This window comes from Gekko japonicus, unplaced genomic scaffold (assembly GCF_001447785.1).
Source record: "Gekko japonicus isolate JY-2015 unplaced genomic scaffold, Gekko_japonicus_V1.1 scaffold9, whole genome shotgun sequence".
Taxonomy (NCBI): domain Eukaryota; kingdom Metazoa; phylum Chordata; class Lepidosauria; order Squamata; family Gekkonidae; genus Gekko; species Gekko japonicus.
In genome coordinates, this window is record NW_015168044.1 from 409940 (window position 1) to 421911 (window position 11972).

Below are 11972 nucleotides of genomic sequence, written 5' to 3' on the forward strand. Positions count from 1 at the left end.
TCATGGGGGGGGTGGCAGCTGCTGCCCCTCTAATTAACATGCACACCTGCTCCCCACAATCCTTTTGTCTGCCCAGCAGATGCCCTGGTTTTGTTGTTGTGCCCATTTTTCTTTTTGCTTGGTCTGGATCAGGCCATCTCATTAACTCGAAAGATCCTCCGGCCCTGGCAGATTCTCATCCAAGGCCCAAACAATGAGGGACTGGGTGCTAGAAGGGGGGGCTCTGCGTGTGTTGATGTGTCTCCTTCCTGACCAGCTCGCTTCAACCCTGCCAACAAAAGTCTGCATGGTCAAAGCAATGGTATTCCCAGTAGTCATGTGTGGCTGCGAGAGTTGGACTATAAGGAAGGCCGAGCACCGAAGAATAGATGCTTTCGAATTATGGTGCAGGCGATGACTCTTGAGAGTTCCTTGGACTGCAAGGAGATCAAATCAGTCAATCCTCAAAGAAATCAACCCTGACTGTTCCCTGGAAGGCCAGATAATGAAACTGAAGCTCAAATACTTTGGCCACCAAATGAGAAGGGAGCACTCCCTGGAGAAGACCCTGATGCTGGGAAAGATTGAAGGTCAAAGAAGACGGGGACGGCAAAGGATGAGATGGTTAGACAGTGTCATCGATGCAACGAACATGAAATTGAGCACACTTCAGAGGACGGCGGAAGACCGGAAGGCCTGGCGGGAGCTGGTCCATGGGGTCGCGAAGAGTCAGACTCGACTGTGCGACTGAACAACAGCAACAAAGTGTTCTTTTCAGTCCTGATTGATTTCAGCTCAGTTGCTTATAAAGTCCACTGAAGTCTTCCAAGTCTTGGGCATGGACCAGCCCAAATGAAGCGAGGGAAGCATCTTGTGGTCTCCCCTGGGAGTCCCCAAAGGGCTTGGGCTGCGCTGCTTTGCGTGGTCTGGCTGAGTCTGCAAGAATTCAGGGGAGTGCGATTCTTGTGCTGTTGGGAAACGGCCAGTATGGAGGGACAGCATCACATGCTCCTCTGTGGCACCGAGCCGGCCTTGGCCATCCAACAGATGCTTGACAGAAAATAGCCAACAGTCCTCTTCAGAGAATCACTGAATTAGAAAGGGGCAGGATGACTTCAAGCCTCCCTGACAAATAATCGTCCGAATTTCCACTTACACACCTCCAAGGAGGAAGAACCCACAACATCCCCCAAGAACAGATTCCACCACTGAACTGCCCTTATTGTTGCAAAGTTTTTCCTTTCATTTATGAGAAATCTCTAGATGCATTCATCAATCACACTCATACTGGACATGCATCTGAAAAACAATCTGTAAAGAGATCTTGGACTGGCCATCTAAGCCTTTGCTGAGTAGACGTATACATTTTCCAGAAATTTTGGGCCCGCAGGAGAGAAAACACACCATGTTTTAAGAAATTGAAATTGCATGTCTGAATTTTATTAGCTGTCTTTGGGAGAAATTGAATAAGAACCAAAAGATGGGATTGAAATAAATACAGACTTTGAGTAACCCCCCCGCCCCACAACCTAGAAACATAAGGGAAAGTAGACATTTATGCCATTTTTGTTGTTCAGTCACACAGTCGAGTCCAACTCTTTGCGACCCCATGGACCAGATCACGCCGGGCCTTCCGCTGTCTTCTGAAGTTGGCTCAATATTTATGCAATACACCTTCTTATTAGGGCGGGCATAGTCAAAAGAAGCTGGAGGGGGATTGGAGAGGGCTGTTGTGCACGTGGCCGGACCTGAGGCACGAGGGGCCAGAGGGACACACGCACGTGCGCGGGGTGGAGGAAGCAGTGCTAGAGGTGACTCCCCCCTCCAGCCGTGTTTGGGAGCCGGGAGGGAGACAAGATGTTTCTTGGGGGGTTTAAAGGCTGCTTGAGCAGGGTGAGGCCATGTGCATGTGGCTGGCCTTGTAGTGAGGGCTCAGTTGGTGGAAAGTGGCTGGCCACTTGCTCCAAAACTCATGCCAGATGTGACTCACTGTGCCACTGGATACCTCCCGAGAGTGACCGTGGTTCCAGAGGAACAGCTGTCTTGGTCTGCTGCAGCAAAAATAAGACTCGAGGGTCACCTTTAAAGACTACCAAGTTAGCATAAGTCCCTCACGTACTTCTTCGCCTGTGTGTAGTGGGGCCTCGCTAGGCTTTAGCCCACACCACTTGTGCTGGATTGAAAATTGGTTACTACTCTCTGAGGTGCCCCAAGCCGCCTGTTTGTTTCTCCAAAAAGTGGGTTGGCCGTTACTTAGGCACAAAGCGGATGGGCTGGGTGTCCATTTCACGGTGGTGAAGGCCTCCATCTTGAAATAGCTCTGAAAGAGACGTGTGTAGGAGACCAGGACCCAGGTGTCAGGTGATGTGGCTGACATATTTGGGCCCTCTTCAATCAGTTGTATTGAGCAATGTATTCCCCCCTACACATAAAATCTCTGATTTTTTTTTTCATGTTAAAGAATGAGTTTTTTCCTCCCAGATCGTGTGGTAACTCACCCCCCCTCCCTCCCTCCCTCCCATGACCTTTTTGGCTTCTAGTAACATATGGCAAGACTGGTGACCATTTGATAGATGGGGGTGGCTTTTAAAACAATAAAGAAAAGCAGCCTTAAAGTCCCTCATGCTGAGATAAGAGTCTGGGTTGTGTAGGGTTGGTTTTTTTTTGGGGGGGGGGAGCAGGTTAGACCCCATACTGCTGCTACTGGCGGTAAGAACTTTTGGCCCGGGGGGGGGGGGGGGGGGTTGCTCCCCTTGCTGGTTCCAGTAGACAGTCTGCAGAGTGCCCTGGCTGCAAGAGTGAGAGTTTTGTACTGCCCAGAATTCCTAAACTCAGACTGCCGTACACATAACTAGAAAACAGATTTTATGCACATAACCTGTGCTAATGGGAAATCTAGCAAAAAACCCCTCCCCATTTTAAACTTGAGGGGGCTGCAAGTGTCTTCATCTTCGGAATATTTTGTTGTTCAGTTGGTTCTCATCAAGTGTTGCCCCCAGAGTAACACCCCACCCCCCGTTAGTGTATATCTAACAGGTTGGTCAATCGTCCAGCCATTTCATTGGTACTTCCCATTTTATAAAAAATCGTATGCATATTCTGTGCCAAATATCAAGTGCTATGTAAAAACAGTGCTATGTAAAATTAGGCATGTTGCAGCATTCTTTTCAAAGACTTTGTGTGCATGTGTGTGCGCATGCGGGCCTGCATGAAAAAGAAACAGAAGAACCATCTGGGGGTGGGGTGGGGGGGAGAGCAGGGCTCTGCAAAGGTTTAGCGCCTATCTGGGATGTCCCCCCTAGAAGTGCAGCCACCCCCAGGGTGGCTCTCGGGCATCCTTCTTTCGCCATCCTCGGCTCTGCTTCCTGCTTAAGCATTCATAGCGTCTTGCAACGGCTGTGCATTTGGGATGAATTAAGTAACAGTTATTCAACTGTAGAGTTGTAGTGTAGAATTTCTGAAATTAGACTCTTTCTTTTGAAATCGCAGCAACAACAAAGGGGCTCCTTTGAAACCTCAGTGCAGACAGAGATTCTCGTTAAGAGCAGAAAGCAAGAAGGTGGTTCTCACAAATGCCAAGAGGTTCTGTTTGCGATCTCGGTAGGGAGCCATGTAGCAGGCACTTGAAACCTGGGGAGGGTTGTGATAAGGCTCTTGGGGGGGCTCTGGGAAGTGTTGGGGCAGGTGGCCCTGGGGGATGGGGGGTGCTTGTTTAAGAATTCTCACGAGCCAGCAGCTTGGGCTGCCTGATTCTGGTTCTTCAGTGCATGTCTTTGGGGAGTCGTGTGTGAGTTGCATGTGCGCGCATACTCCTGTGAAGAATTGGGGTGTGGGGTGGGTGGGAATTGCTTTCCTGTAGAAACGTGCATGAAGTTGTCCTAAGGGAGAGAAATGCCCACCTCTAGGAAGTTCCCTGGATGCTTGGCCTCCGAGTGCAGTCCCATTGCAAGCTGCCCATTCTTCAGGGGAGGGCTGACCTTTTTAGTCCCTGTGTGGAATAATCTCCTTCTGGATGTCCCAGCCTAGCCCAGTCTCTTCAGGGTCGGCCCCAGTTAGAACGTGGCCAGGAGACCACCAGGGAGGGTCCAGGGTTGCTATGCGGAGCTGAGTGTCTCTTGCCTTGAAAACGCTGCGGGGTTGCCATAAGTCCACCGTGATGGCACCTTTCATACCACATGGGATAACATGGCACTGCCACGGCCAGAGGGGCCCTGGGCGGAGGTGCTCCTCCTGAATGAGAGAAGCTTTCGAGGACTGAAGCACCCCTTTGTTCAGGGCCGACCCGAGTGGGTGCCGTGGCTTCTCCTTCCCTCATAACCCTGGGGCTTGTGGTCAGCTGATGGGACGGCAAACAAAGGAAGTACCTCACACAGTAGGCTTATGGAGTTTATTGCCACAAGATGTGGCCAAGCTGCTTTCATGTCTCTGTTCTGTTTGTGATGAGCACAGAGCAAGTCAAGGGCTGTGCTTTCCCCCTCCTTCATGAACCCTGAGGGATGGCTTCCGGGACTGGGTGATCTTCAGTCTTGTTCTGCTTTGCTGCAACATCTGAATGGTGGCGCCCAGGCATTGGGGAGGAGCTTGATTCGTCCCCGTCAGACTGGGGTTCTAACACATGTCAGTCCAGTTGGAGGTTGCAGAACACTGGACCTTGAGCAAGGCGTTGTTCAGTCGTGTTCCGTACGTGAACAGTGCCCTCACTGAGGAGTGTACTTATCACAAGCATACCCAAGCCAGGGGGCTTCTCCAATTTATCACAAGCATACCCAAGCCAGGGGGCTGCAGCAGATTCAGGAGGAGAGGCCTGCCCGGGGCTGATCCCAAGGCAGTGCGTCTCCAAATGCTGGTCGCTGTGGGGTATACAGCAGGGGAATGCTGTTGCCTTTGGGTAGGTTTTGAGTGGGAGGGGCATTCATTGTCCAGTCATGAAGACAGGACAGGGGAGTAGATGGGCCTTTGTGGTCTTGACTGCATGTGGGTATTTTTATGTGGTTGAGAATGCTTGGATTTGTGGAAGGCATTTCCTTTGGATTGCTCTTTTCCCACGTGTCCTAATGTCGGTTTATTTAGCTGCTTTTGTTGTGTTGCTCTCTACTCACAGCGTTTTGGATGAGGCAGCTACAAATTCAAAACAAATACATACATGCTTGGCAGAATAAGCCTGCTCCATATCAAGTTTCATTGTTTGCTTCTTTGCCTGATCTGGGTGAGAAGAAGCCCTTGAAAGAGCAGGTAGAGAAAGAGGTACTTCTCTCCCTTTCTCACAAGACAAGAACTCCTCGTGGGCACTCAATGAAATTGCTGAGCGGTCGGGTTAGAACGGATAAAAGGAAGTCCTTCTTCACCCAAAGAGTGATTCACACATGGAATTCACTGTCGCAGGAGGTGGTGGCGGCTACAAGCATGGACGGCTTCAAAAGGGAATTAGATAGGCATATGGAGCAGAGGTCCATCAGTGGCTATTAGCTACAAGGTATAGATAGGGGCTCTGGGGCAAGTGATGCTCTGTATCCTTGGTGCCTGGGGGGGGGGGCAACAGTGGGAGGGCTCTTAGCGTTCTGGCCCCACTGCTGGACCTCTTGATGGCCCCTGGTATTTTTGGCCACTGTGTGACAGAGAGTGTTGGACTAGATGGGCCACTGGCCTGATCACACATTGGCTTCTCTTATGTTCTTATGTTCTTATGCTTTGGAAAGCGTTTGTCTCCCCGTCGCTACAAATGCAAAGGTCTGCTAGCTGGGAAGTGCCCAGGGCAGTCAGGAGCCTTGGGAAAGGAAGCCCTTCTTCGGCCAGTGGCAGGCAGACGACTGCATCCTGGGCCCCCGGCTTCTCCCCAGCACTTTCCGCTCCCAGCAGTGCGCCTGTACGTCCAGTGTGTGCGGATGCAGGCGCATCATCCCAAAGCTTTGTCACGGTGGGTTTATCAGCAGGTGTGTAGGACAGGTGGCTGCCCAGAGGCCTCGGGTCATGGGGAATAGGTTGCTGGAGAGAATCAACAGAGACGTGGCTTGGATCGCATTGTCCTTGGGCAAGGCACTCTTCTCTGAGCTCTGGTACTTTGGCGCAGTAATAATACTGACCTACCCTGTAGGGCTGTTGGGAGGATTACTGAGCTCATTCCTGTGAAATATGCTTCCGCTCAGTGTGCCCTGACAATGCTCGTGCTTCTGCTCGAGCTGTGCTCCGTGGCCCAGGGCGAATCCTGACCCTCTCCTGTGTCTCCTTCTGTCTGCAGGTGCCCCAGTGCTTTCTTTGGCAACCGCTGCCAGCTGCCAAACCCGTGCCACAGTTCTCCCTGCGTGAACGCTGTCACCTGCCACGCCGTCGTCCGTGGCAATGCTGTGGACTACACTTGCGAATGCCGCTTGGGCTTCACTGACCGGCTCTGCCTGACTCCCGTGGAGAACGTCTGCCTCAGCAGCCCCTGCCGCAACGGAGGGAGCTGCGAACTGCTCACGCTGACAGAGTACAAGTGCCGCTGCCCTCCCGGCTGGTCAGGTAAGGAAGGAGCCGTGGCAGGTGCTCAGCCACGCCCCCGGACCCCGACTGCCCGTCCTGCCACGCCCTTTCCAGAGGTGGGGAGGGGGGTGTCTGTCTGAGGAGCTTCTCTGTCTCCTGAGGGGTGTGTGTGGCCTATGGCTCCTGAGTCTGGGATGGGGGGGGGGTTGCGTTTGGTTCTGGCCACAGGAGGGGGAACTTGCAAGGAAGCCTTTTAACAGCTGAAGGCTAGATGGTCCTGATCTTCTATGGGGGTTTCCCAATCAGGCAGGTGTTCACACATGCACTCCCGGTCACAGTTGTCTTCTGGCACAGGAAGTCGCTGACCAGGGCTCTTGAGAATAAGCTGGACAGTATTTAAGTATTGTTGATGGGTGGCGGGAGACTGTTCCAAGGAAACGGGGTGCTGGGAACAGGGGGGGAACCAGCTACCCTCGCACTTGAAGGTGAAGACTTTTGGGAAGTGCAGATCTTGAACTTTAGATCTCTCTAATCACTGTTTCATTATCTGGTTCAGGACTGTTGACCACTTAAGATGATGAAGTGCTTAGGAAAGGATGGCTAATCTGTGGTGCTGCCTTTGAGTTCCTTGTCCAGTCTGGCATTTGCCAGAGGCGGGCTGACCCTCACAAGAGGCTCCGGCCTGTTGATGTTGGGGACTGTCATGAAGGGGGTCGAGTGCGAATTTTCCTGGCCCAGCTGGGTCTGTGCCTCCCCACATTCCTTTGCAATTGCAGATGGGCTGCTGACAGCCACATTCTCTGTCTTTGGCTTCCAGGTAAGACCTGCCAGCAGGCAGACCCATGTGCCTCTAACCCCTGTGCCAATGGTGGACAGTGCGTGCCTTTCGACTCGAGCTATGTGTGCAAGTGTACACCAGGCTTCCACGGGGCCAACTGCAAGGAAGATGTCAACGAGTGCAGCCGCACGCCACCCGTCTGCAAGAACGGCGGGACCTGCATCAATGAGATCGGCTCCTTCCAGTGCTCCTGCAGGCAGGCTTATACGGGCCAAACCTGCGAGCAGCTCTATGTGCCTTGCTACCCCTCCCCCTGCCAGAACGGGGGCACCTGCCGCCAGACGGGGGACACCACCTATGAATGCACCTGCCTCCCAGGTACCGTCACTCCTCTTGCCAGGGTCGGCTTCTGCGCTTCTGGCTCAGTGTGGGGACAGATGGCTGTTGCTTCTGGGGCTCTCTCTTCTTGCCTGTCCAGCTGCCTAGAGATTGGGATTAGGAACTCTCAGGCTGGGGCCAGGGATGCTCTGTATTCTTGGTGCTGGGGGGGGGGGGCAACAGTGGGAGGGCTTCTAGTGCCCTGGCCCCACTGCTGGACCTCCTGATGGCACCTGGTATTTTTGGCCACCGTGTGACAAGAGTGTTGGACTGGATGGGCCATTGGCCTGATCCAGTATTGGCTTCTCTCTTATGTTCTCATGTTCAGGTGCAAAAGCTGGTTTCTGCAGTGGCATGCACTGAGCAGCTAAAACGGGGCAGCCCAGTCCTTTCAGACTAGACGAGTTCGATGGAATGATGGTTGCAGTTCTGTTAGAACAGTTAAGTCCCCCACCTCCGCAGGCACCCTCTCCAGCCATGGCCACGCACTGGATGCTGGAGGTCCTCTTGGCAGTCTTGTCCAGGTGTCACTCATGACATCTCTTCCCTGGTGGTGCTTTGTAAACCAGCTCAGAAGAGAAGCCTGTTGTAATTCTGTTGCATATGGATAAAGCACAGGAGTCCTGGAGAAAGTGCCGTGCTCGCCACCAGTGTCTGCAGAGTCCTGTGCTGCCCTGTCTGTGGGTGGAAATGCTACGTTAGAAGGTGGCCTGGCTGTTTTGGCTGATAGAGGCCTCCTCCCCACATCACTGGCCTTCCCACAGTCATGCTGGGATGAGAAACTTTCTCTCCTCCGTTGCTGCATAAAGCACCCGGCCTCAGGCCCACAGTCTGTATGCTGGGGCTCTCCCCAGCCTTGCGCACACCTGCCACCAGAGTTAGCACAGGGTGGTTTCATTGGCCCCATCAGAGAGCCATTATTCACAATGGAAAACCCAACATGAGATGAATTAACTCAATAAAGGAAGCCACGGTCCTCAGTTTTCCAGACCTGAGCAAGACTCTTTATGATAGGATGTTTTGGAGGACTCATGGATGAGATTGCCATAAATTGGAAGCGGCTTGACGACACTTAACACGCACGCACGTCCGCACACACACACACATGCACGCACACACACATTGTGTTATGCCCAGAACTGAAATTTCAGTGACATCCTTCCTCTGGTAGATATTTGCCCCATGCACTGTGCAGGAGGTTTCCCATGTAGCAACGGCTGTGTCTATCAGATGCGACCACTGTGTGAAAAAGGCAAAGGGGAACGTTCTTGTGATAACAACATGGACAGAGCTATCAGCAGGCAGTCTGCTGAATTCTTCAGAGTAAACTCTCCATTTTTATTTTCCGTCCCAACTGCTGGCTAATCTGATCTAGGAGCCATATCACTGTCATTTTTAGCTCTGTGTGGAAAACAGTTGTGCCCCGCTAACGGATTAATCTTTTGGACAGGATAAAACGGGTCATTCAGCAGTTGCTGTCCACTCCTGGGTTTGGTTCATTGGCTGCTTTTCATCTTCCCAAAACAAATGTGTTTGCTCTTATTGTCATTGTCCTACTTCTGGGGGTAATAAATGCCCCCCCCCCCTTTTCTGGCATTTCATCTGACCTAGGGCTAATAAACCCCAGGTGACATTTTTCCTCTACAAAAAAAAAAATGGGAAAAAATCCTAGGGGGAAAAAACCTGTCTCTGGATTTTTCTTTTTGTGTGTGTGTCTTCACATCTCTGCTGTCCCCGCAAAGGTCATTATTGAGGGCAACCAAGGCCCTTTCCATCCCAAAGGACAACACTACCTGCCTGGATAGAAAGCACTGACGGGGGGCACCTGGCAGGTCACCTGACAAGGTGGGAGGGCTTTTTGGAGCTTGGTGGTTGAAGTTCAGGTGCAGCAGGTGCCGCCTGGTGGTTTTCTTCTGCACAGTCCTGAGGATTAGTGCAGTTGTGTTGTTCGAAAGAGGAAGTCCAGCTCAGGCCTCTGACTTCCGGTGCTGGGAGGCAGCTTCCGGGGGAGAGCCTGGGCCTCCACGCCCTGTCCCTTTGGCCCTCCAGGGGAACTGGCTGGCCGCACCGTGGGATGGGATGCCGGGCTGGGTGGACCCTCCCCTCCCTGGGCTCTCCTCGTGCTCCTCGGGCTGAGAGCCCTGGGCAGTGCTTGGCACTTTTTTTGGTGTGCTTTTCTCCCTTGGCACATCTGCTGATGCCGCAGTTTGTAGTCCATTTCTTGCAGCCCCAGCTGAGCACACTCTGAGGGCTGCTTCCAAGTCGTAAGACTCAGCAAAGCTCAGTGCCCCCGGGACCCTCTGGCCCCACTCCTTATTTACTTCGTGGTTTTTATGCCACCTCTCCAGGAATTTCCCTGAGGGGGCTTATGGAGTAAAAATAATTTTAATAGCCCACAAATTATTAACAATTTTAATTAAAATCCAGCATTAAAAATCCATCTTGGCGTTAAAAAAACGTAGACCATAAAAACAGACCACTGCCAGCTCCCCCCCCCCCCAAAAAAGTCCTAAACAGAGTTCCATCCTTCTGTGTCCACTGAACATAATGGGCTTGGAAGGGAGTAACTTTGTTAAGGATCACGCTGTCAGTGTTGCAGCCCGGTGGGCCTGCCTAGGGGGAGCGATCCTGGCTGCTTGCTCCTGTTATTTGAAAGAGAAGGGCATCTTCTGTGAAATGAGGGAGGGTTTAAAGCCAGTTCCATGGTCAAGGCACTCCCGTGAGATCTGGCCGCGGGCCCAAAGATTTCTTGAGAGATTATATGGTTTTATTGTATTCGTGTTCCTCTGTGAGCCAGCTGAAGCAGGTCTCGGAAGAGGCGGCCCAAACATTCTCTTCAATAGCCACGCCTTGCCACAAACTCCTCAAGCCCCTTTGGGGTCTGTCCTGAGAGGCTCAGTTGACCCCACTTGGAGAAAGTGCCAGGCAGTCATGCAAGCTCACGTAGAGGGTTCAGACCACTTACTTCCTGTGCCCTGCCCTGTCATCTTCACAACACCTTGGTAGAACCGGATTTAAATCTGATGCCGGCCGAGGCAAAAGCTCTCCCGGGTTGGACTTGGCACTGGGGTCAGGCGCTGCACAGCTGCCTCACACAGGGAGCAGTTTGGTTTGAATCAGGCACTGTGGGGAAGTCCCACGGGGCGTCCTTGGCCAGTTCCAGGGTCATATCCAGCCTGAGGTAGGTCAGTCAGGGAGGGGCCAAGACAGCGGTTTGCCAGAGGTGGTCCAGTGATTTGTACACGCAGCTGGTTTTTGAACTGGGTCATCTCAGCCAGCCCTTCTGTGCCACTTGCTCACAAAGTGCTTGTTTTTAACAACCCGCCTCGTGTATTGTTTAAAAGAGTGCTGGGTTCAGGTCCCCACTCATGCCACGGGAGCCGGCTGGGTGACCTGGAGCCGGTTGGTTTCTCCCAGCCTAACCTTCCTTCACAGGATGGATGTTGTGGGGATGAAATGGAGGCAACGGGAATGATGGAAGCTTCTTCGGGGCCCCATTAGGGAGAAACGCACGGTATCAGTGAAATAAATACTAAATGAAATAAATACTTTATGAAGGCGTATGAGATGGCAACCAAGGCCGCGAAGGAGGAGTTCTGCACAGCCGAGATTGCATCTGCAAACTCGCACCCAGCACAATTGTATAGAACGATTCGGTCTTTAACCACCCTGCCACAGAGCAGACAAAATGCTAAGGAATTGGATATAGGCTGTGAGGCTTTTGCGAGTTATTTTGCAGATAAAGTCTTGTCGCTCCGCCGCGACCTCCCGGCCACATTTGAGACAGTATGTGAACTCGAGGCTCCAAGCACGTCTTCTGGTTCCATTCTGGATTTGTTTTGGCCCTCTCAGCCTAGAGGAAGTCGACAAATTGGTCTCAACTGCGCCCAACCACTTGCAGCCTTGATCCGTGCCCCTCTTGGCTAATTAAAGCTGGCCGAGGGGGGTTTCGAGGTTCCCTTCGCGGTATTGTCAACAGGTCCCTCTCTGAGGGCCTATTCCCAGGGGCTCTCAAGGAAGCGACGGTCCGCCCCCTCTTAAAAAACATCTTTGGATCCGGCTGAATTGGCCAACTATCGGCCGGTTTCCAACCTGCCCTATTTGGGCAAACTAATAGAGAGGGCAGTGGCAATACAGTTGCAGGCCTTCCTCCACGCTAGACCCGTTCCAGTCTGGCTTCCGCCCGGGCCACAGGACTGAGACCCCACTGGTCGCCCTCACAGATGATCTCCAAAGGCACCTGGATCGGGGCGGGATGTCGGTGCTCCTGTTGTTAGACCTGTCGGCGGCGTTCAACATGGTCGATCACCAGTTGCTCACCCACCGCCTCGTGGACGTGGAGATTCGGGGGCTCGCCCTGCAATGACTTGTCTCCTTT

General features: G+C 52.6%; 1 protein-coding gene across 1 annotated transcript in view; it reads left to right on the forward strand.

Moving 5' to 3' along the window:
- The window catches only part of NOTCH1 (notch 1), a 104201-nt gene that overhangs the window by 39582 nt on the left and 52647 nt on the right, over nt 1-11972 (forward strand). Inside the window, exons 3-4 of the mRNA XM_015414176.1 lie at nt 6215-6477; nt 7256-7594. Coding sequence (XP_015269662.1) covers nt 6215-6477; nt 7256-7594 — 602 coding nt within the window. The remainder of the gene's footprint in view (nt 1-6214; nt 6478-7255; nt 7595-11972) is intronic.